Source organism: Acipenser ruthenus, chromosome 12, assembly GCF_902713425.1.
Source record: "Acipenser ruthenus chromosome 12, fAciRut3.2 maternal haplotype, whole genome shotgun sequence".
Classification (NCBI taxonomy): domain Eukaryota; kingdom Metazoa; phylum Chordata; class Actinopteri; order Acipenseriformes; family Acipenseridae; genus Acipenser; species Acipenser ruthenus.
Genome location: NC_081200.1, coordinates 8,520,748 through 8,548,610, shown reverse-complemented (window position 1 = coordinate 8,548,610; position 27,863 = coordinate 8,520,748). Strand labels below are relative to the sequence as shown.

General features: G+C 36.1%; 2 protein-coding genes across 3 annotated transcripts; one reads left to right on the top strand and one right to left on the bottom strand.

Moving 5' to 3' along the window:
• The first annotated feature begins 551 nt into the window (after positions 1-551).
• Positions 552-7,142, top strand: LOC117416427 (vitamin K-dependent protein S-like). Its single transcript, XM_034027481.3, has 8 exons — positions 552-788; positions 1,927-2,042; positions 2,331-2,520; positions 2,683-2,841; positions 3,245-3,410; positions 3,817-3,971; positions 4,486-4,708; positions 5,455-7,142. The coding sequence occupies exons 1-8, from the start codon at positions 681-683 to the stop codon at positions 5,607-5,609; spliced, it is 1,272 nt and encodes a 423-aa protein (XP_033883372.3). The 5' UTR covers positions 552-680; the 3' UTR covers positions 5,610-7,142.
• LOC117416433 (transmembrane protein 255B-like) lies at positions 5,807-26,221 on the bottom strand. Of its 2 annotated transcripts, none has more exons than XM_034027488.3 (9): positions 25,968-26,221; positions 23,723-23,865; positions 22,204-22,266; positions 16,580-16,669; positions 15,312-15,392; positions 14,342-14,427; positions 11,124-11,283; positions 10,353-10,502; positions 5,807-9,720 (listed from the first exon to the last, which is right to left on the bottom strand). In XM_034027488.3, the coding sequence occupies exons 1-9, from the start codon at positions 26,017-26,019 to the stop codon at positions 9,583-9,585; spliced, it is 963 nt and encodes a 320-aa protein (XP_033883379.1). In that variant the 5' UTR covers positions 26,020-26,221; the 3' UTR covers positions 5,807-9,582. The 2 variants fall into 2 exon arrangements, with proteins under 2 accessions (XP_033883379.1, XP_033883378.1); XM_034027487.3 differs by having other exon boundaries at positions 10,353-10,505; positions 25,968-26,218.
• Positions 26,222-27,863: the final 1,642 nt, after the last annotated feature.

Below are 27,863 nucleotides of genomic sequence, written 5' to 3'. Positions count from 1 at the left end.
CCATTTTTCTGTCCACTACCTGTATATATATATTTACTTATTATATAATTATTTACTTTATACACAAGTAAATAATTCGTTTTCTTCTTGCTGTTGTTGTTATTGTTGTAGGAATAACTTTATCAAAATTATATCACAATTTAGTCTTCCAGTGTCATTGTAAAATGGAGTTAGGTATCCAGCATAATTTTAAATCCAGCTAAATTAGAATTTATTTTACTCCACATTGATATGTGTAGCTCTTTTTTGCCAACCAGCCCTCAAGTGATCCATTTAATTTTTTTTTCTCAGTGTTTTGTTGCCAAAATATTTTTTCCTTCACAAAAATGTTCAGATTAGCAAATTGAAGTAAGCTTCATGATATCTTTTCTGCTTATTGTTCAGAAATTGACCAAGGACAGGTTACACAATGTAACTAAGATACACATGTCAAATGACAATTATTATCTTTCTACTGTACATATTTAGTCTAATGCTATGAGAAATAAATTATCTCAAACTGTTGCAGACACCATATGGAGCATGCCAGGGTCAGTGTGTTTAAAAGATAAGATTAGAGTGTTTGGAGGTATTTATTAGCACCAGTGGCAACTTCAGCATTGCCCATCTCTGGTAGCAGTAAAACAGTTCATTTGAGGAGGGAACTGAAATCACAAGTCTGTGAACACGGAGAAAAGAATATGAAGGTTTTATTCAGAGCTGGTTTTCTGTTAATTCTTTTGGTGCACCGTGAACAGGTAACAGAAGCTGTGTCTTTGGAAACAAACAAAGAAACAGATACTGTGAAGGTAAATCACTTCAAATTGTTGTATAGCATTAGGTTATATTTCCACAATATGAATTATTTTCTTCTTTATGCTTTCCTTCTGTATTATCATTTAAAGCCTATGTTGCATACTGTACTTTAAAACTAAAACAGCAAAATATTCAAGCACATCTTACTAACAACACTTTGAATATGTGTCCTGAAATAAAACTCTCGAAAAGCTTGGGAATATCTGAATGTTCAGCGGTCATCTACCGTGTGGTAGTGTCCTCAAATGAAGCTTCCTGCCCGGAGGATACAAACTCAGAGGTTTCTAATATAGATTTGGAATTCGTTTTGTAGATTTGGAATAATGCAGTTAATATGTTGAGATACTTCAGATTCATACAATAAAATAGCTTTAATAAACCCAGTCATACATTTATCCCTTATTCTTATAACCAACCCTGTGTTTGTTTATGATTACTTTGTCTAGGTTCATTAATTCTTGTTTTTTGATGAATATGTGTTGCAGGGATCATTGTGTTTACTTTCTATGCATGTATTGTAATGATACAGTAGTTTGTAATGTAATGTAATGTTTGTAATGTAATATAATTGTTAATGGATCTTTTACCAAATATTCTTTTTGGTTTCTTGAGTGAACTGAATTCCCTTCTAATATTGGAAATAAATCAACAGGAAATCCAAGCCACATTTTTAGTACTGGAAAGTGCTGCCAATTGCAATTAATTTCTTGACTGCTCATTGAAACTTCGGCTAATTGAAACCTTGACTACAGTATTTATTAATTTGAACAATCTGGTAACTGTCGTTTTTATTTTTGTTTGCTGTAAATTTTATGTACCTTGATATCTTAGAAGTCTGGAATAACATCATGGTACGCTGTGCCTAGTATCTGGCTGTGACCTCAATGTGGAAACATGTGTTTTAGTTACCACACTATGCACCTAGATTGTCAAACTCGATTCCTACAGTCATTTGCCATGTCCGCTTAGTTACACAGTTCACATCACAGTGCATGTCTATCGTGACCATCTTCTTTGTCCAATCTGTGGAAGGCATGTTTATGCTTTAAACTGCATATGGCATTCTGTTGAATATGACTTAATTCATGTTTTCCAAAATGATTGATGTTTTTTTTTTTTTTTTTTATATAGGCTGAGGATGTATGTGTAGCAGTCGATGACTCTAAACCATCCAATTTTCTGTACATTGGAAATGGCTCCTCAGGAGCAATCCCAGTCTTGCAGTTTAAGCTTTCTGAAATAATTAGGTATTGTTTTCTGTTTTCTTTTAATTATGTTTCTAAAGATGACGTCTTGATAATGCAGTTTTATAAGAATATCTATATAGCATACATCATTTATTATATATATATATATATATATATATATATATATATATATATATATATATATATATATATATATATATATATATAGGCAGGATTTGCCAGCCCCATCTCATGCAATACACTGCTCTGCACAACATGGGGCTGGCACTTATTCATATTAAGAGACTCTGAAATAATGAACCTTTGTATTGTTTTTAAAATCTACAGTTTTAAATCCCAGTTTGAGTTACGCACATTCGACCCGGAGGGAATCATATTTTTTGGAGATATAGGAGGAGAACACAACTGGTTTATTTTGGCCCTTCGGAAACATTATCTGGAGATACAGTTCCCGAATTATCTTTCTCAGACTGCTGTCACTGGGGGGCCATTCATCAGTGATGGAGAATGGAAGCAGGTATCCAAAAACTGACCTCAATGCAAAGCAAGACTAGCAACATCTTTAAAAATGCATGGATTTTAAAAGCAGTAACAGCAGATTACGTTGATGCTTCATGTGTGTAACCTTGCAGACACACTCTCATCACAAAAATAAAACACATTTCTCATTTTCTTCTAGATCTCCATTGCAAATCTAAATTCTACTATAATTGTGACGGTTAACAAAGAGGAAGTTATTAGAAATCATCAACCAATGAAAAACGAAGATGTTGAGGGCAAAGGGGTCTTGAGGATTGGGATTGGGGCTATGTTTCCAAACAGCAGTCTAAAACTCACTGTAAGTTACAGCAACAGCAAGCAAAGTCTACTTTGTTTTTACTAACGATATAATCGCTGGCACTGTATACAGTAAGCAGCAGGGATTAGCAAATACATGCGTACTTACACATAATTACAGTGTTATTATGCATAGTTTACAATGTACTTCATGTGTAAATATTTTTGCACAATATAACCCTAACCTTATCTCTAACCCTTTACTGATACATATATTGTACTTACATATATCGTGCAATTACACATTAAGTACATTGCATAATAACATTGTAATTATGTGTAAGTCCACATGTATTTACTAAGTAACTGCTATGTAAATACACAGTAATTAGAGACTTAACGTAAAGTGTTAGCGAATGCATATTTGTGTGGGTTACAGTCAGCTCTTTGTTGTCCTGTTCCAGCTGAACCCTCCTCTGGATGGCTGTCTCCGTAACTGGGACTGGGTCAGACAGGAGACCCCCATTCTAAACCGGCTCATCGAATCTTCTGAAAGCCAAAGGTGCTGGAAGAGTGTTGTACCAGGATCCTATTTCCCTGGATATGGAGCAGCTCAGTTCGAATCACATTGTAAGGCTCATGTCCTTTTTATAAATTACAGAGGCCAACATTCCTATTGCTCAACGATCTTAAAATCTGAAGTCCTTTACACAATAGGCCTCAAACGCATCCTGAGATACTGTAAAAGCATTCATCTTGTTGGTTGACTTCCTGGATATCTCACCCTATGATTGCCACTGATAAGGACGAGCAGGTTTCTCATTCGACTACCTACAGTTGCTATATTATTTATCCTCTTATATTTTTTTCTGCTGTTGTGATTAAAGTCAATCAAGTTCCGCAGTCATTGCAGGTGTCGTTCAGTAAAAAAAGACACAAACCAAAACATTTGTCTACTCAGTCAACCAAAGAGCAGTATTTTGTATGGCTATTTTACTGTATGTACCAAGCTGTTTATATATTATTCTGTTTGCAGTGTTCATTGATAATTTAAGCATGAAGGAAACTGAAAACTGGAGTCTGACCGTGGAACTGTCTTTGAGACCTGTTGTTGCCAATGGAATTTTGTTTGCCATTTTGGATTTAAAAAACAACTTGTCATTTTCTATTGCATTGAATGATACACAGCAGGTAATGTCAATCCCTACACCCCAGTTCATTTTGGTGTAAATACAGTACTACCAGAGGAAAATTAGACCTTTATATACCTTTGTCCTGTCGCTAAACTGACCTCCTGGTATAATGTTATTGACCTTGAGGAAGCATTGCGTTAATGTACACCCTTTTAAAATGAAACATAATGAACAGGCTGCTGATTAAAGAAACTTGTAAAACTGTGTGGATTATATGTTAAGTTTTAGTAAGCAGGGCAGGTGTTGAATTATGTTAAGGTACTACTTTGAAAATGAAACGTGTTGATGTTTAGAAAGCGGTCTTCAATCTCAGCTGTTTTAAGAAATGAGTAAATTCTCAAGATCTATTACTGTAAATGATTAAAGTCCACCAGAGCACAAAGAACAGTAAGTAATTACACCAATCTGACAAGCAATCTTCTCAATCCACAACGGGGCATGTTCTATATCAAGTGTAGACTTTTTTAAAAAAAAATTGCAGCTATTAAAAAAAGAAAAATGTATTTTTTCAGGCATTCACTCTGACTTTCGCTGGCAAGGACCTGGGTTCTCTGAGATTCCCTCCAGAGCTTTGTTCTGGTGAGTTCCAGGTTCAGCAGCTGATCCTAGCAAACAAACAGCTAGTGTTCAAATCACTGGAAGATGAAGTCATTTGGAACGTTGCTGACGACTTTGAAGCTCTGCAGGCTGTGTGGGACCAACCAGGCACCACAGTCTACCTTGGGGGATTACCAGGTAACTGAAAGCAGTAGGGCTCTCCATACACGAGGAAATCTTGTGGATAAGGTGGCATTATAGAAGAGAAGTAAGCTTCTTCAGAATGAATCAAACCTGGGAAGTGAAATCCCATAGATGAAGCCATCTATCTGCTGGCAGTCACCAGGCTGACCCTGGGACAGCATGTTGCCCTAGCCTAGTGGAACATTTCTTTCTTTCTTTTTTTTTTTACCCTGGTTTTCTCCCCAATTTGCAATGTCCAATTATTATTTTTATCCTGGTTCACCGCTGCAATCCCCCAGCAAATTGCTCCACTGCAGACCCGCAGACGCCCTATCAGCCACAGGGGTCGCTGGTGTGTTGAACGGTAGATTCCCCTGCCAACCTAATCCCTCCCTACCCGGGCGGCACTCGGCCAATTGTGCGCCGCCCCCTAGGAACCCATGGTAACGGTCAGCAATGACATAGCCTGGATTCGAACCTGTGATCTCCAGGCTATAGGGTGCATCCTGCACTCCACGTGGAGCGCCTTTACTGGATGTGCCACTCGGGAGCCCCCTTCCTAGTGGAACATTTCTAGGAAAATGGTGGTGTCCCTGTTGGCCATATGTGCCATTGCCATTGAGACTGCAGACCCAGCAGCCTGTGGTTTCAGTTTAGCTTTATGACTGGTGATTACATTTTTTTGTAAAACCTCTGTTAAGTATGGTACCGGTAACGGAAAACAGTGAAACGGATTAACTAAATGTTTTGATTTCTTATAGATTGGGATCCTGCTGCAGTGAACTCATATTATCATGGCTGCATGCGAGTAAAGATACAAGGCAATCGTGTGGATGTTGACACAGCAAAGAACAAATACGGTGGCATTCGGTCCCATAGCTGTCCCGCTGATCAGCAACTCGGAGTTGGAAAGTGAAAGCACTATTTATTACACATTAGGACATTAGACATGCTGGGGATTCAATATTAAACTGCAGTTGATCCAACTAACACAGCCTTTTAGCCCTGAGATCATCATTGAATTTCCGTTAACATCACTTACTATTCTAAAAATAAAATGGGAAGAGATGAAACCAGGTCCACTTAGTAAAATCACAACATACTACATTTTCCTTTTTTGAAATTGCTCACTTTAATATGATCATGTACACACTGCAGCTATAGTTGCTACTTCATACTGACACTACTAATTTACCCAGACCACACAAGTAACTAAATTACTGCTTAAAAATGTACTTTGCATGAAGAAAGTTAAGATGCACTACTATACAGAATATTTCAACTTTGAGTAGTTTACCATCTATAGTAACTCCTACCTCAAAAGGTATTGGAAGAACTATTGAAGCTTAAAATTATACTGTGATGAGATGTTTGGCTTTACTTTAAGTGAATGCTAAAACAAATGTTTTTTTTTATTATTATTTTTCGTAAAACACATTTTTTAGCATGACAGACAACACTTTTGGTAATGATTTATTTGAAAAGAACACTACATTATGGCTATAATACACAGTAATGCTACACCGTTATGTAGCCTCACTGAAGGTGTCAGGAATACTGCACAGTGTTAACTTATAAAGCATTACTAAAGTGTATTTAGATTTAAATTGTGTTATCAAGCATTTAATTAAGCTATGGATATATAGGGTTATATTATATTTGTATAATAACATAACCAACAGAAACAGAAACATGCATTATAGTCCTATACAAAAATAGAAATGTCCACTGGTTATGATATTGGCACAAAGATCTTCAGGAAAGCCATTTAAAAATGAAAACCATTTTTGTTTGTGCACATTTCTAACAGATTCAAAAATATATAAAATATAACTTCTTTATTATAAATATATTGGAATGTATTCAACTTTTTTAAATCTTAATATATAAAGAAAAAAGTTTGTCTGTCTGTTCCTTTATGCATTCGGACCCCGCAGGAGCCAGTGCAACCAAACTTTGCATGGCCTCCTCTTTCATCCAGGGGAAGGTCGAGGGCTATGTTTAGATCCAAAATTTTGACCCCCGGGGTACTTTATTTAGTAACACCATTGCTGGATCACTACAGTAGCCATATATCTCAAATTAAAGAAACCAAAAAAAGTAAAAAAAAATAAATGTAAAAATGGCAAAACCCCCCAAAAAATTAAGTTAAAAAAGGGAAAGGGGTCCGAGCGCATTGTGCGACACCCAAGATCGGTAACTTAAAGCAAACCATAAGGCTACCGTTCCCCAATTTGTCATGCATGAAATATTGAAATATTGAATTTCCCCGGGCAATGCTGGGTACTTCAGCTAGTATCTAATAAATCTGAATTACAAAAAGGCATTTTGTATTTATTGTACATACAAACTCTTCCTTCAGAAATGCTGCAAATTTGATCAGAATTCAGTATGTGCTGTAATATGTAGAACATAAAAGAGATTAAAGACCAGATGGAATTGAAAGTAACACTTTGCTTCGTTGTTGCTTTAGTTTGCTACATTGTTGCTTATTATAGCGTAGGTAGTGGTGACGTTTTGGAAGCTGCGCACGCAAGGCCTCCCACAGAGACACTGCCGGCCTGCAGTTATACCCAATTATCATTAAAGAAGCTCCATAAAAATGGAAACGCTAGCCAGGTTAGACATGGAGAATGCTGGGCCTGTCGTCTTGTCTTCCAGGGTCATTTTCAAATACAAACTGCAAACCAATATAGGGTGAACTGTGTGAGACTTCTTCAACTTGTACGCATATTAACAGCTTGTAGGGCAATCTGTGGGGTGCTGTATGGTTTATGAACACAGCAGTCTGCCCAAGAACGTGAGGGCCGAATACTGTTTATTACCGATTTACTGTTTACTGTTGTTTAGTTACTGTCTATTTGCTTCTTTATGCTTACCAATCCTCTTTTTATTGACTATTTATTTGGTTATTATTTATTTATGATTACTGACCTTCCTCTTTATTTCAATCAATTTATTTCTGGAATATCATTTCTCTTTCCTTTTATTATTTTATACACCTTGTGTTTTGGTTAGCGTTATTAATTATTGAATGTGCCTTTTGCACTGTAATTTAATAACAAAGTGCAACCCCACCACAGCGTGTGTAGACGCAAGAATTAGTCACGTCGTTTGATTTGATTTGGGGATTTGATATTTGTTTGCACATTTTATTTTGTGCATTTATTTATTTTCCACTTGGTGTTTTTTGTTGTTTCATATTCGTTTCCCTTTTAGTTTCAAATTTCTTTGTGTAGTTATCACATTTCCTATGTGTCCTTTTCCATGCTCTCCATGGCGTGGTTATCTTTGTATAGTTTTTAACTTCTCTACAGACCCTGAATACTTGGTGTTTCTTTTTGAATTTCAACCTCACCTGTTAAACTAACCTGACACTTCTCTTTAATTCTAAATTAGAGTCCTGTGGTGCTCCAACCTCTATATAAACAAGGGGTGGCGTAGTTTTTCAGGTGTATTTGACTACATTTGAAATAAGGTTATTCAACTTTAAATTCCCCCTGCTCTACCCATGGCAGACGCCACACTAGCTTGGGATTTAGCCTTGTGAAAGCAACCAGCAAGGGTATTGTAAGAGTGTAAGACATAGTTAGTATATCTAATACTAACAGGAAGTTAACTGTGGGATTTGGCAGCAACATCAGTTGAAATGAAAATCATCTGCCAACCATGGCTATTTAAGTTTTAGTACTTTGGAGACTGCAGCTGTGCCAAAAGTTGGTCATCATAGAATTAACTATTTTTGCTTCATAAAGTCGAATTAAATCTGCTTAATAATGTTACATTAACATGTTGAATTACATACAGCTTTGTAGTTTTCCATATACTTAACAAAAAACTGATTGAATTAAAATATGTGACATTTTGAAATGTGATACTGTACTCTTATTCTGGATTTCGGTAGACTTTTGCGATATCATTTAGTAGTTTCTTTGATTACATGATGTTAAATAAAATATCTAAATTATGTTCATATAGTTTTTTTTTTGTTTTTTTTTGGTCTCAATCCTAATATTCTAGGTGACGCAAAACTTTTGGCCATATGTATTTATTTTGAAATACAAAAATATTTGGCATGATCTGCAATACTTTTTTTCTTTTTCCTTGATAGAAAGGGTCTGCTGTAAGTCCTGAGTTAAAAACTGAGCTTCTAGCTCCAACTAACTACAGACACAGTTACATTCAGCACAAGGAGCTCAATGGTGTATCGTCACCGACTGCCCCTCTTCTGCAACATAACCCAATTTGTAGTTTCTTTGATTACATAAAATATTAAAATGATGTCATTTTTGCAAAAAATAGAGCACAATTCTAAAACATGCTGGCATTTATGAATACAGCACACAAAAGCACATTTTAAAATCTACTTAGATATTTACAAACTTTTTTTTTTTACACACATTGCTTTATCCTTTCTTAGGTGCTGTGATTCACAACTGAATACATGCATCTAAATACATGTTTTATAACAAGCAAGTGCTTAATAGAATGAGCCATATCATGATGCTACATAGAAATTTAGAACAGCAGGTCTCAACAGCAGTCCTATCGTCATTGGCAAGAGTATATTTTGAAACAGTTTCTATAGAACATGTTCAAATCTCCTAGCAGGTATGAGTGGTCTTGAATACAATTTGTATTAAATGGGAAGTATTTTGGTTTTGCACAGCACTGCGAATGGATGAGTCCACTGGAACACCAAGTCCCCTACAAATTATATAACTTTCACTACTAAACTAGAAAAAAAAATCACATACAGGTAATCCTATGTATTAATCTTACTGCTTGCATGATACATAATGCACTTTTCTGATTTATGTGAAAAAAGCAATTTAACATTCTGACTTACAAAATCATTATTAAAAAAGCTGTTTGCGGTAATGACGACCTCACACTGAATATCCTGCTGCTGTTTTGTGAGGCAGAAGATTATAAAGGGGTGCAAACGGAGGGGGGTTCCGGGTATCTGGATGACTGGCAGGTGTCAGCTCTGAGAGGGCTGGCGGTGTGAAATGGACTGATGGGTTCTGAAGAAAAACAAAAAACAAAACAATAACAAATCACACCAAATAATCACTAGTTATAAATAACGTTACTTGCAATTATCACTTTCTATATTCTTGTCCAAAAAAAACAAACCACTGAACTCTTAATAAATATACCATACAGTATATCTATGCAGAGCTTGACAATTGGAAGGCTTATGACTATCTTGACAAATGTCCTAATTTATGTGCAGATCATTCATGAGGCAATAAAACTAGTCATTATATCACCATAAGATGACTTTGGAGATGTTTAAGTGGTAAAGACTGTGCAAGTCAGATAAGTCAAAACTAGCACAGAAGACCAAGCGCAAGGCTAAATAGAAATCGCAGGTATAGCAAATGAATACAAATTGTGTTGCAAAGCTCATTTGAGAGAAGAGGACATACCATTAAAATGCAACGCACAATATTGGAAACAGTTAGCAAGACAAGGCAAACTTTTAAAAATCAATATGCCTCGCAGAAATGATTGCATAAGCACTGCTCTTTGGCAAGGCTTTCAAAGTGTTTTCTATCCTGTCATTAGTGTAACAATAGTGCTTTGCTGATGAGCATTTCATTTTTCCAAACTTTATCATCACTCTGAAGGATTACTGTGTGAAACAACTAACCAGATACAATGAACTGGCTCCTGGGTCCTGTTGCAGAAGAGGGGCAGTCGGTGACAATGCACCATTGAGCTCCTTGTGCTGAATGTAACTGTGTCTGTAATTCGTTGGAGCTAGAAGCTGAGTGTTTAACTCAGGACTTACAGCAGACCCCTTCTATCAAAGAAACAGAAAAAGTATTACAGATCATGCCAAATAGTTTTGTATGTCAAAACAGATATACAGCTATGGCCAAATGTTTTGCATCACCTAGAATTTTAGGATTGAGACATAATTAAAAAAAAAAGAACATAATTTAGATATTTTATTTAACATCATGTAATCAAAGAAACTACTAAATGATATGGCACATTTTTGTCAGTTTTTCGTTAAGTATATGGAAAACTACAAAGCAGTATGTAATTCAATATTCAGTACGTAACTTTGGCCATAGCTGTATATTTTAAATTAGTATTGAAAGTGTTTCCTTCCACTGATTCTGCGTGACAGATCGTGGGTGAGCAGATGGTGTAAACAGGGTATATACTGTAAGCAAAACAAGATGATATAAAGTTTAAGCCAAGCATATTTCAACAGCATTACTTGTGTTCAACATTTTTTTATTATTATTATTTTGATCATAGATTATAATTTAAAACAAAAGCTTTGCTGAACATACAACACTGAAGACAAAAAAATCCATTTGTTTGTTCATTTTTCAAGAAAACATCTTGGAAACACATGTTATCTGATGATATAATGACAATATTATGCACCAGAATCAACCTTTCTTACCACATCTTTAATACTGCCAAGCACAGCTGTAGCGAGAATCCCCAGGAAGAAAGCTGAGAGGTTCAGGGCTGTCAACAGCCAGATCATCACATACAGGGATAGGACTTCCTGGCAGCTTCTCACACCCACGTATTCATAGTGATTATTCAAGTATCCCCCACTGTGAAAATATATTAAATGTTACTCCTAGTTTAAAATACATTTGCATCATAGTTTCTGTTTTTTTTTTCAAAAGCCTTTGAAGATTCAAGAGGCCTCATATATTATTTGTGTTTCAGACTCCAATTTCCATCGCCACCACTTCCCTACTATCGTTTACCTTGCTGCCCTGATATAAAATGGATACATAACATTTGACATGGAACTGCAATCTAGGCTTGCCACCTGTCTTGGACCGACACAACCACTGTTATGTCTGGCGTTGAGGTACATGAATATAGTTTTGTGTTGTAGATTCTCAATCACACCAGGTCTACTGATCATACAATATTCATGTGATGTAAAAACCTCCAATGCACAACAAGAATTTGCAATACTTTACTGATTTAACAAACACTAGACCAAGCTCACTGAAGACACTGTAATACAATGCAATGGTACATTTTCACAATAATTTTGCAGGTTTACCACATTTCTCCTTTGCTTATATTAAGCTATTTTTTAATAGATTACCACAGTTTGGCCATGGTTTTTAATATGCTTCACCATATCTTTCTCTGCTTTACAGTCCATACCTGTGCTTCACCATACTTCCAATATGCCTTGCTACACTTTGCAATGGTATAATATGGTAAGCTTTTATAAGGGAACTTGATATTGGCTTTTACAGATAAGCACCCCAGACCCCCTTACCAGCCACAATCAATTATTTAGTAAAGAATGTTACTTTATTCTATTATCATCATGAATTGATATAGCATAAGCACCTCAGGGTAATTCTTACAAACTCTTCATGTTGTCCCAAATTACATCACATGTCTTTATTTTTAACGATGTATCCTTTTTATAAACCCTGTACTTCAGAATACTGTAATCTGCCAAGTGTTTAACCTGTAGTATTTTGTACTTAATCATATCCTGATGTAACTATCACTATTTAATAATATCCTGATGTGACTATCACTATTATCTGCTGTATTATTGAATTGTGGTTTGTCACACTTGAACAAAAATTATTGTATTTCTTGCTCTTATTGTATTACTTGTATTGTAACACTTGAAATGTATTTGCTTGCAATTGTAAGTCGCCCTGGATAAGGGCGTCTGCTAAGAAATAAATAATAATAATAATAATAATAATAATAATAATAATAATAATAATAATAATAATAATAATAAATGTGGTGTGTGAATGATCTCTGGCGCATGGTATGCGCAAAATGTGGCAACCCGATTTTGAACTGCATGCAGGCCTGTGGGGGTAAGTAGTAGAAAGGAATGTAACCTTGAAATTATAGATAAGATATGATAAATGTATCTGGCACAGGAGACAAGCAGGCCAAGTGTGATTTTGGGGGCCAAGTATTTTAGCAATTTGCTAGGTCAAAAGGCTGCTGTCCCCTAATCAATTTTCTAATTATTGTGTTAGCCTAACCATCTGAAAGTAATACCGTATAATTCACTTTCCTCATATAACTTTTCTCATATGAAAATGACTTCATCCTGCCCTCTCAGTCTGGTGGCTGTATATAATTCTAGTTACAAAAATAAACGAATCCAAGACAAATGATGGACTGGTAAACAATTATTATTAAGCAAGAAAACTAATATCAACAGGGCCATTATAAATACCTCACACATAAAATATGTAGGCTATATCTTCCTCAATATTTCTCACACAATTGGTTGTTAAAGTACATGGGTTCTTGTGGTAGGGCTCAGGCCCTGCACGTGTAAATAGTGTGTTTTCGTATTTTGATGGGTTTCCATTTAAAATAAAAGGAAGCCAGACACTGCAGAGATGTGCTGCCGGCTGCGTGTGTTGACAGCAAATAGCATTCGAAAGTTGGCTGGCTGTGGCTCCTTGACCGGCTGGTGGTCAGAGCATTAAAAGGGAACCGTTGACAAACTCTCAAGCCTGATGTGTCAGAAAGTGATGCACCGTGGGACGATGCTGGCCAAACAACTCTGTGTGAGTACATAAAATAACCATTTAACCACTATGTGTGGAATCGGGGTCTGGGTTTTGAGAATGAAGAATAGAAAATACTTTGTACAGAGTTACAAATGACATTTAAGAAAGTTTTATGGTGAAAGCTTTGTTTCATCTTCCTAAAATAGGTTTGACCTTGAGGTTTGAAATCAAGAACAATGGAAATCATTTAAAAGAATAGACAAACAGCATCCATCAGTACTGGTATGTCAACAATATTTATTTTTCTCACTAATGGAGTTACAACGCGGCTTCCAAAAGTGAATATCTTTTGTATGTTGTGACAGAGAGTGAATGAATCCTAGTCAACAATCTCCCTCCTGACATGTGAGGGCACGGTATAACAGGAACAGTGTGCCCCGGACTGGATGGTTTGACACTTCATTCCAGGGTCAGTCAGAAGTCGGCCATCCAGAAAGGGGGCGGAGTCACAATACCAGAAGTCATCACCTTAATGCGGTAGGCGATGTGTCAGTCACGGATTGGAGGATACGTGATTGCACTCGGTACCGAAGGGGGCATGACTGAGGATATATCAGGGGATGTGGCGAAGCAATCTGTTCCTATGTTATGGTTAAGAAAGAACCAGTGAAGGAGTACTGTGTTATAAAGAAACCGTGAGTTTTTGTGTGTTGTTTTGTTTCTCTATTAAACTGTTACGTTTATCGTTTATAGAAGGTTAATATCCGCTGTAGCTAAACAGCCTGCAATTAAACCCAGACTACACTTCACCATTGTACACGTATAAACCTGCAAAATCACCACTTTCACTAAGAGCACTCACTCTGGACTTGTGACCGTGCTGTGTTTGTGTGTGTCTTGTTTAGTGTCTATTATTATTTCGGGACTGAACCCTGTGGTTTACCTGTGCGATACACATTGTTGTGCAGAGCCAGGTATTATTATTTGTAGTTGCAAAACAAGCGACCCAGCCAAATAAAAGAGCTGCTTTTCACCATGAACTGTCTTGTGTCTGTTATTACTGAGCACTGGATCACCTCTACACCTGCACACTGCAAACCACTTTGCCACAATGTATACAAAAGATTGACGGTGTCATGCTTACTTGGCACAGTCATACAGGTCACAGCAATAACATGTGCCGCTCCGCACTTTGAGGCTGCATGATTCTGTCAACCCTTGACAAGGTACCTGCAAAATTCAAACATATTTCTTAGCTGACGCCCTTATCCAGGGCGACTTACAATTGTTACAAGATATCACATTATTTTTTACATACAATTACCCATTTATACAGTTGGGTTTTTACTGGAGCAATCTAGGTAAAGTACCTTGCTCAAGGGTACAGCAGTGTCTCTACCAGGGATTGAACCCATGACCTTCTGGTCAAGAGTCCAGAGCCCTAACCACTACTCCACACTGCTGCCCACCTATTGAATTTTGTGAGGAAAAATGGTCTGTTGTACAAAAGGAGAAGGAGAGGACTAAAGTGTACTGAAATTGTATGGTAGTATTTAAGTGTTAACAAGCAGACTAATACAGTATTTAAAACAAAACGCATTACTTCATGTTTTTACCTCCTGTGCAATACATATTCTTACCATAATTCTACTTATTCAAGATTGTGGTATTTCTATTCACACATACTGGCGCACAGACCATGTTTAGTTCTTTACACAAGCCTTTAAAATAGTTAACCAGCACATCCCTTTGTTAAATGAAACAAACTGTATGATTTAAAAAACAGCATCAGTTTAATAATATGGTACAAGGTACCAGCCAAACAGACACATGTTAATTATCTTCCTCTTTGCAGCGGGTAGAGCTACAGTAAATGGTGTAATAGAAATCTGTTAATTCCAGTACAGCACCCCTCTAAGATTAGAATTTGTATTGAGCCACATCTTGCCACATTGAGGTTTACATGAGTAGTTGGGAATAGGGCAAATACTGAAATTCAGATGAAAAAGCATGGCTGCATTTGATGCATGTATTTCAGATATTTGTCCCATATATACAAAAACTATTTAAACGACACTTGAAGTTATTTGCCCTTTAAGACAATTATGACTTACAGAAGCAAAGTAATTCTCGTATAAGTAGCTGTGTCCGCTTGTGTAATACTGACACCTTCCTGCGCGCAGAGGTCTCAGGTCCTGTGAAACAAAATGACATTAGACAAAGAAGCTTAAAATAATTCATTCATTTGAGGACAGGGAGAAGAAAATGTGACTAATAAAGACACAACAAACATACACTATTAATCAAAGAACGTACTACAATGACATAAACTGAACGACGAGTGTCTGAAATGTATTAAAGGTGTGTATAAATGCATTAATGCAATTTGAAGACTTGGTTGCAATACCAACCAGCCATGGATTTATAATGTGGCCTTGGGGACAAGCTGTCTCACTGAGTATCAAGTGTAAATTTAGAAACAATATGTCCTTAATGCAAATCATATGTCCCAGCTAATATAAACTGTGTTTCTCAGCGGGAAAAATAAGACGTTTAGATGCATATATCACAACAAAAGCCCATTTTAAATAAGTGCATGAAATGAACATTGAATGTGGATCAGTAACATTTTTGTTCACAGTAAATTAACATCCATGACATGTTAAATGATCCAAACAGATACTTAATTTATAACTTCTTAAAATGTTCCCTGAACTCTTGATCCAAACATGTAGAAGCTTAGCACTTTGTAACTTTGTAAGCTCTACATTAATCACTTGGGTTTTATATACCAGTTTATGGTTTTCTTCTTTGGGACGGATGAAAGCTGCTGGAAGAGTTTCCCTCCCTGCTTGCCTGCTTCCCGCCTGCCTGCCCTTGCATGGCGATAATGAGCAGCAGTCTATGTAGCCAGTTCAAGCTTATGGAATCTGAAATTCTCTGCTTTACAAGACTTGTGGGAAAGGAGAGCTGAAAGCTTGTAAGCAAAGTCTATGAAGTGAATTTGATTCAGACCTCAGTGACCAATGCCTGTACTTCCAGCAATATCTTCAACATCTTATACTCAGACGGTGGGGAATGAAAAGGCATAAGCATCCACAAAATACAATAATTCACATATACGGGAAACGATTCACTAATGCTTGTAAATCCACAGTGAAAACACTTAATTATCCTTAATGTTCAGTTAAAGGCTTAAACATGCTTTGAGATCAACTTAGCATTTTCAGCCTTTCTCCTTGAGCACAAAATAATGAAGCTCATGGTAGTTTTTGTACGCAGGCTCCCGCTCTGAAACACAATACTAGTTTTATTTCTACAGATTTGTAACACAAGTAAATGTTTAATAAAACACGGTATAATAAAACTTTAGTTAACTTACAATGTTCAGCACGATGAAAACTCCATCCACTACCAGGCAGAAGAACGAGGCAATTATCCCAAGACTAAGAAACACGATGGCTGCTATCAACTGTAAAAAGAGAAATTAACAGCTTATTGAGTTTGTGTATAGCGCACAGCAGGGCATTTTGTCAAGGAATGGAAATTTGAATGTGTCTGCTGACAAGCTTTTAAATTCTTTATGAATTAATCTAAACATAAAAAAGAAATGCAACTCAGTTGACACGTAACCATTGCAAAGTGTATGTTATGAAACACTGAGATACTTTCACATAGCCTCAATACAGTAAACACTGTCTCCATTCCTGCTTTGGTTGTCATGGCATTAATATTATGAAAGCAAGATCTTGAAAACCCCTGGTTTTTACTAATATATATATTTAATCAGACCAGTGTATTGATCAGTGCCCCCAGTGCTTTTGTTGTTAGTGGACCAGACACAAGTATACCTTATAAAGTTATTTAGACATTCAGCCATTTTAACCTTTTCATCATTTCAACAACAACAACATATCCTAACTACTAGGTAGAAGATAAATGGTTACCTTCTGTTAATATAATATATTGTATATTAATCAAGTGGTATGGAACGCCTGCCAGCAGTAGTTGCTGGGCAGTGATGAGAGAGCTGGGGTCAGATTCAGGCCTGAAAGGGCTTCCCTTTTGGCTTCTGTTTTAAAGACAGGAGCCATTGTTCTGTGTATTCAATAACTGGATTTTTAGATTAATCAAAGCAGGTGACTAAACAAAAAGCCCATTGCCATATAAACACACATAAACACACACACACGATGAAGGACACCTTTTCTTCTCATTTTAAGTCTATTTAAATAAACAAATCACAATCTTTTATTTACACATAAAATAAATGTACCCATTATATGTGTTCTGTAGCATTGTTGTAATCATTACCATTGCAAGTAGGATCAGATGGACCCTAGATGCTGTTAATTTTCAGCATATGCGATGGTCTGTGTATTCTGTGTATTTCTGTACAAAGTCAGTACTACAGTAAATGTCCAGTCCAGTATAAGTGAAATCAGACCCGGAAAATTGTTACAGCCTTTAATGTTCAGATGCTTTAAGTTTTGCAGGCATCCTGAAATTACTGCAGCACTGTATAGCAGTGGCACTTTACAATCTGTCAATTTTCAAATCTCTTAATTACACCGACAAGGACACCTCGTCAAAACCTTTGCCTTGAAAATGATTGACAGTGTAAATGTATTGATGTAGTAGACCAATTGCTGCTTGTTCGACTGGAAGAGCCCATCTCTCTCAGTTATTTGGCTGGCATTCAATTTTATGAGGTAAAACTTACTTGTAATGATTTGACTTGTGTAACATGATTACACAAGTCTCCAACTAGACAACTGCGACCCAGTCACATAAACTGAGCGGTAGGTCATCAGACAATAAAAATCTATCCCTCCTAATGATGCTGATATGGAAAGAAAAATCAAACATTATCAGAATCCATGGAGACAGGAATAAAACCCTGGTTAACGGGCATCTGGTACTTTGCTACCCTTACCCAATAGACAGTGTCTGGGCCTGCCTGTTCTCATGCCCCAATTTGCTGTGTGTAAACTCTTTTGCTTCTGCTATTTGGAGTCAAAAAAATAAAAAATAAAATTGGTATAGAAAGAAACAACTGCAAGAAAGAAAATTGAATATCTAGTTCTGAATAGTTTCTTGCTTATTTTGTAAAACTCTACACTTTGTCTCACACATAAGCTTTTGAAAATAATAATAATAATAATAAAAATCTTAATTCAGCTTTACAACACTGATAGCAATATGAAAGTAAAAAAAGAGCCAAGTCTATTGATAAACACCATAACCAGAGTGAACAAAGCTTATAGTGGGTGAGTTTCATTTAGCAGTTATGCAAGCATTGCACCCTGTTTCAGTAACTTAAAACACAGTTGGACTAGGCAATACTATTACATTCAAAATTGGCAGGATTATAGTAATGCAACAACCTAGAGAAAAAGTCCACTCTTAACCCCAAACCTGAAGCCCTTGAATTTGGTGGCATTGGAGAACAGACTGGGTTTGGGTTTAAGGTGTTAATTTGATCAACCTATACCCCTATATATTTTCAGAGCTTTACACAACACTTTGGAATACCTCTAGATTACAGCAACCACCTACCCATGGTTATCACAGCATTAGCCTTGGTAATGGCTGATGCAATCTAAGACATGTCACCTGTGTTGTAAAATAATATGATAAAATAAAAACTTATACATGTCCAATAACCTTTATTAATCCAGATTATAAAGTGTTTACTAAAACGCTGGCCACGAGAGGACTGTGTTTAATCACATAATTAAAGAATGTGATTTATAAAATCACAATGTTTGTATCTGGGCACAGAGAAGGAGTTTGACAGAATCACCTGTCTTACCCAAACACTTAGAGCTTTTGGTTTTACGTAAATACTTTCTATATAGAGGCTCTCATCATCTTCTTTATATGGGAAGGGGACCGGTCCCCTGAATTGCCAGCTTGGGTATTTTGATCAGATTATTTATACAACATTATCCCACACTCCTTTGAATATTACAAATATTCAAGGCATTTAGCAAAATATTTGACGATAACAGGTATTGCCAATTCATACAATAACTGAACTTAATGAGTTGATTTGGTCTCCTACATGATATTAGACTGGTTTATCACTCCTACAATTCTCAACTTGGTCAGGAGCTTTACTAATCTAAAATTGCTTTTTTTTTGCACAATACTAAGAAATGATTTTGTACACAGCAATGAACTCTACATACACAAGCAATGCCAACCAGCCACCCTGGGGTATCTAAATGGAGTTACATCCATAAATTCAAGGACTGTGATATATACTGTAATATAATTCAATAACAGTATTTTTTTCTATAGTTCTCTTTTATTATATTTATAATGGCTCCACATAACAGATGCAAGCTAAAGGTAGCTGATTGCTAAATCATTACTAAATGAAGATTCTCATCATCGGCTCTCTAAATCCCAATAGCCACCTGCATTTTTCAGTCTTATATTCCCACAATATACTTTCAACCAATTCATTTAATCTTAAATCCAAAGACAGCATTTCAGGAATACCTGGGTATAAATATTGCAGATATTTATTGAGAACAATCCTGACTGCGTTATCACACAATGGAACTGAATACTTAGGACTTACTAAGTATAACATCACCAATAGATTATATTATATTTCCAACCCTTGGAAAATTCAAAGATTACATTTCATGGAGAGAATTAATAATAATTTGTACTGTACGTACACAACACTTTTCCTGGCATGGAGTGCACATTACACTACATGTGTTATAAGCTTCAGGGGGCTTGTGGCTGGTGGATAGGTTTTAACCTTTCTTTGGTCTTGAAAGCTTTACCTGACCTGGGCACCAGTTTTAATGTACTCTTGATTTTCAAATGCGTTGTTCATCAAGCTGTTTTATCTTGACAGTTTCAATATGCAATAAGTGACTTCAGAAAGAAGTACTGGTAGCTGCTTGCTCCTTGTGGATTGTGGGGCCCATGCCAACCTAAACAGAATGTACACACATCTTATATTTGTAGTGTGTGGGATCCTTTTTTCTTGATCAAACAAGCAGATGCTTTATTTAACCAGATAACATTTTACTGGGGACATGTTCTCATGTAGGGGTGACCTGGGGAGGGAACTGGAGCCTTGCATATTTGGAAAAAGTCTGAGTTGGGGGAAAAAAAGGAAACCATTTTTGACCTGTTTAGGGATTAAGCATGGATAATGTGGTTAAACACCCCAGTCTTCTTCAAAAGAGTGCATTGGGATCGTTCATGTCCACCACTTAAACAAGTCTTAGTAGTTCAGTGTCTCGCTAGCATCTGCTTTGCTTTGGAGCCAGTTCACATGTACCGACAAGGCCTAACTTTCAATCGTTGCTGAGATCTGATAAGATCAGCCTCAAATGGGGATTGACTGTCCTGTATAACTTTTGTTATGTGAAGCACTCTTTATACCATTATAGCCTATGGACTATACCATGTTTTGCTTCCCCATTCATCAGAATGGGACCAAGCTGAAAATCAGGAAATAAGAAGCACATTATTAGAAGGTATCAGGAAATATTTGCTGTATTTCTGTATACAGCACTATAGCTTTAAATAACAAATTGCTTATATTTTGTTTTGTGTAGTCTATTTGATCTTTCTTGTATCAATTTTAATAAAACAGTGCTAGGTGGACATTAAATTGTTACTCTACTCTAGCTAATCCTGCATGCAATTATAGCTGAAATGCATACACTTATTCTGCTAAAACTCCTATGAACTTCTCTGGTTCATACCTATGTTTCCCAGAACTGTAAAACAATAGTAAGATATTTAATAATGCCAACATAAATGCAGTTATGTACATGAAGAAGTTTCCTTTAGTTTGGCTAGGTTTCCTAGAAATGTACACATCTCTTCATAATTCAGACTGTTTTGTTTTTAAGTTAACATATGGTCAAGCTAAAATAAATATGCTTTCTGCTTCAAATACAGTGGTACCTAAAGTATCTTTTAAGTGTGCTCTTCCAAGAAGTTGATAGCTTGCTGACACATATTACTTGCTGCATATGGAAAGGCTGTGATGAAGAAATTGCAGGTTTCCATAGGATCCCTGCTGGCTGGTTTCATGGTTCAAGATCACAACAGAGGTCAGAAATCAATGAAGTCCTCCAGGTTAAATTGAAATCTTAGTCTGACAAGCACAGTCATTCTCAAGGTAACATCAGAACTACTGCTATTGAGAAATGTATTATTGATTTTGTATCATGTATAGTAAAGGGTGTATCAGTATCTATCATGCATAACATGATTCACCAACTTTGTTACCAAACTTTAACCCTTGAAAGCATTTACTTCTAAAAAAAAAAAGGATTTTATTTTCAATATTTTTGTTTCCCAATAAAATGTAAGATATATTTAAATGTTTAAGCTCATAATCTACTGTAGCACTACAGTAGAATCTCGAACTTATAAACTGACCGGTCTACCAAACACCCCACTTTCAGCCAGAAGTATGTAATCACTCAACCAATCTGTGGTAAGCAACCAGATAGGCACTCCTATAAGCGATGTGTTGGACATGGAGAAGGCAAACTTACTGTACCAACAAAGTATCCAGACAGAGATGAGGCAGATTTCAAAGCAAGTACAGGCAATTCTACTAGGAACATTTTAGTTTTTAAGCCAAAGGAAGCTGAATGACTGAGCAAGTTGCGTGAATGCATTTTGTTTAAAAAACAGCACTATGTTAACCCAGGTTTTCCTGGACATTTAAATCTGTGTTTTTGCTGCAGTTATGATTTCAATGGTAACTTAAATGTAGCGTTCTTCCATTTATAGTACTGTTTAAAGACTTTAGAACCATAACAATATGAGTATTGCATTGCTGTGCTGTATCCTTGTATTATTCACCAGATTAAGGCTGTAAATAGCAGGTTTACACATTTAATAAAACCATTGAAAACTAATTTTCAGACTTACGAACACCTCCATTTCCAAGGTGTTCATAACTCAGAGGTTCTAGTGTTTTATACATCTACAACGTTGTGTCCAATTTACCAGCTGCTTGCGGTTTTCTTCAAGAAACAGTCCAAGAATTCCCAAAAATGATCCGAAAGCAAACTGTAATAGAAAAAAGGGGATGAGTTAAACAGGTACATACATATGAATGGCAATACATTCTATATACAGGGTGATTCATAATTTGCACGGAATTGTTGGTCCACTGAGAAAACTTGTTTATGTGAATGTGAATTGGTGTGGTTAGTTTAAACTGATCTGATCCACATTTATCTATATGCTGGATTTGTCTGTCTGCAGTCTTCCACTAAATCCCAATGCAGTGACCGGTTTGCACATATAGACATACATTTCTAGCACTATGTTAAAAAAAAAAAAAAAAAACAGCAGACTGCCTTTCACAAGAACAGCATACAAAATTCAGAAACACTTCCCATGAATGTGTAGCCCCTGTAAACCAGGAACTACAATTAATATTTAGATAAAAATTTAATACTAAGAGGAAAGTCACCATTTTAGAAGTTCAAACTTATTAAAATGCTACTGTGCTACTAAGGTTAGACAAAACTAGCACTTCATTGATTGACCTGAATGGAAATTAACTTCCTTTCACAGACAACCCAGTGTACCTGGGAGTAACTCTGGATAGGAGTCTTACCTGCAGAGAACACTTACTGAAAACATCTAAGAAGGTCAACTCTCACATTGGTGCTATGAGACGATTGCCAGGAACCACCTGGGGAGCCAATTTCATTACCCTGAGGACATCAACACTCACACTAGTATATGCATCTGCTGAATACTGCTGTCAAGAATGGGGGCGAAGTAGCCACAATAACAAAGTTGCCCTAAATTCAGCAATGAGAATACTATCAGGCACACTACCTCCACAACTAAGAAGGCAGAAGACAACTCTTGATCTTGGTAAGCGTGCTCAACAAAACCAGGAGCACCTGCTTCATTAAGTTATGGAGCAACCCATATATAAGAGGCTAAAGTCAAGAAACACCTTCAGACAGGAGGCAAAAGGACTGTTGCAACAGTGTGGAAGTGGGAGCAGCACCCTATGGGCACGTGAAAAACACCATAAAAATGTGATGATGCTGATTCTCGTCTCAAGCGTTTTCTAGGTAGCCCAACATCTTATCCACCTGGGTACAAGCTTCCTCGAAACCTATGGATTAAACTAAATAGGATTCGCTCTAGAGCTGGACGCTTCAATGCCACACTCTATAAGATGGGTTTGAATGACAGCCCAATGTGTAACTGTGGTGATGCACTGCAAACAGCTGACCACCTTCTAGAATGTGTAGCACACCCACAAATCCAAGATGAGGACTTGGCCAGTGTCAATGAAGAAGCTGTTGAGTGGCTTCATCGCATCGATGATGTGTAGAGAGGGAGACAAAATATGAAGTATACGAGAGAAGAAGAAGATTGATGATTTGTTTCTTTGTGTTATTATGGTTTGCTTGAGGCGTTAGTGTTTTAAAGCTTGTTTCAAGTTGTTGGCAGTGTCTGGCTACAATAAAAACATAAAACAAAGAAGATAACTTACAATAATCCCAGATCCATATCCAGTTACACTAACACTTTCTGTTCGTGTCGTAGCGAAAATTCCAAGCGTAATAATCAGAAAGGACAAAAGCAACAAGCTGACAACAAGCCATGTTGCTTTCTTCTTCCTCCTGTTGATCAGATCTGAAACAAAAAAAGCATTCGACAAATGGATAGCAGTCTTTACATGGACATTTAGCACTACAACTTGGGATTTCAATGTAAGGTCTTTCTTTTAGACCCAATACATCTTGAAAAAACACTTTAAGAGAAACCAGAAAGCTGCATGTAAAGTAAGGTGCCAGGCTATGCAGACTATAGCCTCTCAGTCCATCGTTCTGTCAGTTTGTAGAATTGATTCAGGTGTCATGTGAACTACAGTAGTTGTATCTTTGTATAATGCATTGTAAATGTCTACAATGAGAATCACTTTTCAGCTGAGCCGGTGGTTTCATTATTCCTTCCTGTTCTTTTCAGTTTTTCAACATTGCCGAGATCTAGTTCAGAAATCTAGATTTAAAAAAAAATTCTTAAATCTGAATTATTATTATTATTATTATTTATTTCTTAGCCGACGCCCTTATCCAGGGCGACTTACAGTCGTAAACAAAAATACATTTCAACTTGATAATCTATCCAAGAAACCGGTAATTGCCATGTTCACATTCAGTTGCATTAAAATGATTCAGATATTAAGGGTACATTTCTTTATTTAACAGTTATTGTTAAATGCAATTAAATATAAACTAGAATATGCTGTATAGAACTATGAATATCAAAAGCTTAGGGTAACTGTTTAATTTCTGATGCAACCCTAAAATCTGTATAATTGTACCAAATACTTTTAAACATTCACACAAAGCTCAAGCTATAAACATAGGAAGCATTGTGGTTCATCTATGAATGGTAAACCTAGTTAAGAATCTTCACACAGCTCATATTCCATGAAATGCCAGAGTTATCCTGTGGTAGGGTACCCTATTGTTAAACCCATATTTCCATATTATCCAAGGATGGCTATGAAACTAATATTCTAATATTCTATGTCCACTGTCATTTATAGTAATGTATGTATTGGTTTGTTTGTTTTAAATTACAAACAGGCACTATATTGAAGAACATCCTAAGATTACATTTTAATAATGCCATGCATTTACAGAACATTAGCCTGGGTGAAATAATAGTAGAAGATTAATTTCCATCATATATTTAACATGTTATGCCGGTATGTTTAACTCTGTACTGTCCAAGTACTTCTGAAATTATCTTATTTATGTAAGATTCAATTTCTGTCCTACAACACATAATGTACTGCATATGAACAATACTGTCTTGAGAGGCTGGATGTAAACAATCATAATAAAGAGGGGTGGCTAAGCATTGTATCATACGTGATACAGAAATGGGAATTACATAGTTAATATGATAATATTTATACATAATAATGTACATTTGGCGTTACATTTATATATATATATATATATATATATATATATATATATATATATATATATATATATATATATATATATATATAGGGCAAAGGACGGTGATAGCAATGGTAAATCCCTACAGAGTTAATTGTTTACGTATTTAATATTTAACTATTAACGTTTTCACAACGATTTGTATTATTATTATTATTATTATTATTATTATTATTATTATTATTATTATTATTATTATTATTAATATTAATATTATTATTATTATAGCTATGAACTAGCCTTATAATGAATACAGAAATGTTCCGTAGAAGTCCTATCGTTTAATACTTCTCCATTATGAGAGTAGATTTGATCCAGTCCTGGCTGATTCCCTGGTAATGTATATTGTTCCAAAATGTAGCTGTGGTTTGTCCAGATAGGATCAATGATATTTAAATCAACCATAAGCATAATTAAAATAAAACGCATACAATGTCAAACGGTGCTGGGCATTCGTTTGGGGTTTTTTACCTGTTACTTTTAAAGTGACTCATTTCAATGTGGATTTCCATCAAATAAACAAAGAACGTTAAAACAAACCAAACATATATCAGAACTAAATTAATTTGTTTAAAGTAGTTTTGTTTTTCAAAGTAAATATTCCAAATGAAAACAAGTACCTTACACTTTACACTGTAATGTACTTGTAGCTACTCCATAGAGGTATGTGGCTACAGTATACAGAACTACCAGTACCGAAATTGTGTAGCTGCCAAATACAATTTAAAATAAGAACAGAAATGAAAGTGCGAGTCTTACCTGATCTGCTTGGATTTGGCTGTGGGGAGTTTTGCTTTTGAGCGCTTTGCATATTTCCAAATGAAGATGCTCTCTGTGCTACAATTCCTCAGTGCGGTGTTACCCTTCTGTTTGCAGATTCATATCACACTTAGTGCGCAGACACTGAGGGCTGAGCGTTTTATAGCAGAGCTGTACAAAGCAGCGCTCCTGTCTAGTACAGCTGAGAAGGACTGAACATTTTGACACAGCAGTTCATTGAGTTTTGAATCGATCCCGACGCCACTTTATCAGGAAGTGCTTAGCATAATGCACGGTCAAATGTGTAACCCCTTCAATATAAATGCAACCGTAAGTGTATAAAACACGTGACAGGTCTTGAGTTAACATAGATTTGCTTGGAATCTTACTTTGTTATTATTACTTATTTCTTAGCAGACGCCCTTATCCAGGGCGACGTACAATCGTTACAAGATATCACGTTATACATTATTTCACATTATACAGATCACATTATTTTTACATACAATTACCCATTTATACAGTTGGGTTTTTACTGGAGCAATCTAGGTAAAGTACCTTGCTCAAGGGTACAACAGCAGTGTCCCCCACCGGGAATTGAACCCATGACCCTCCGGTCAAGAGTCCAGAGCCCTAACCACTACTCCACACTGCAATTATGACTGAATGCATTACTGTAGGCATTACATAGCTACTTATGAACATAGAAGGAAAAAATTGAGATCCAGAGAGAATTTGACGTGTGATGTCGACATAAGTGTTTGAAATGTATTTTGTGATGCCGACATAACACGTTTAAAAAATGTTTTTGTTCCAGTGTCCTCAATGAGCCATGGAAAGTGATACAGCTAGGCTAGGAACCGCTTTCATTGTGTTTGTGTTTGTGAGCAGGTCTTCAGAATTCTTTCAGGTCCATAATGTAGTAGTATCGGTCAATTTGCAGGTATTTCATTTGTCAGTCAGTATTTATATTTTCAGGCACTCGTAACTGACCTTGCAAAGTAAGCTGGATAGTCTCGCAGTGGTTTTAGTATAGCCTACTGTTAGAAGTGCAATGCACAATTTCTAAAGTAAATAATAAATATGCCTTTGTTTCCAAATATTTTTTGTAAATATTTGTAAACTCATCCTAACTTTGATTTATGAAAATATACAGAGGACATAAAAATGTCATTTTTAGTATCTCCATGGATTGATTCACTATGTAACACAATTTTTGTTCCTGGGCGAGCGCTTCCACCAGGATATACTGGACTGTGAACGCCGCTACCAAGGACAGTATAACGAGAACGTGATGGGAGACTAGTACATTTGGGGCTGATTCGTGAAAGTGATTTACAGTATAATCGTAAATCTCGAAAAACTACTCGCTTCTAAATCTTTTGTAGTCATTTTTGTATTACTTTAGTATAAATACATGTTCATTTGGATTCATATGTTGTTTTTTTCTGACTTTATGTGAACGAAAAGACACGAATTCGCCCGTTTTCTCATTGGAAATAGGTAAATTTCAAAATATCACTGTCTGGTCACAAAAGCAAAGTTAGTGGGGAATAATAGCCATTTTCTATACTTTTGAGGCATAAGCAATTAGGAAATAACACTTACTACCCAGGAACAAAAAAAAAAATTGTTACACAGTGTTATGCTGTTTTAGTCAACATAATAGATCCTCAATATACTGTAAAATCGACAACATAATAGATCATTTGTTGATAACTTTTCAAATATGTATCTTAACGTTTCAAATATGTATCTTAACCTATGACAAATTTGGAATGTCATCTGGTCCTCATATGAAATAACATCTGGTATGGATTCTGTCGGAATTAACATTTCTTAATTCTTAAAGTCTGATACTCAGACGTCCCGTTTTGGACGGGACAGTGCCACTTT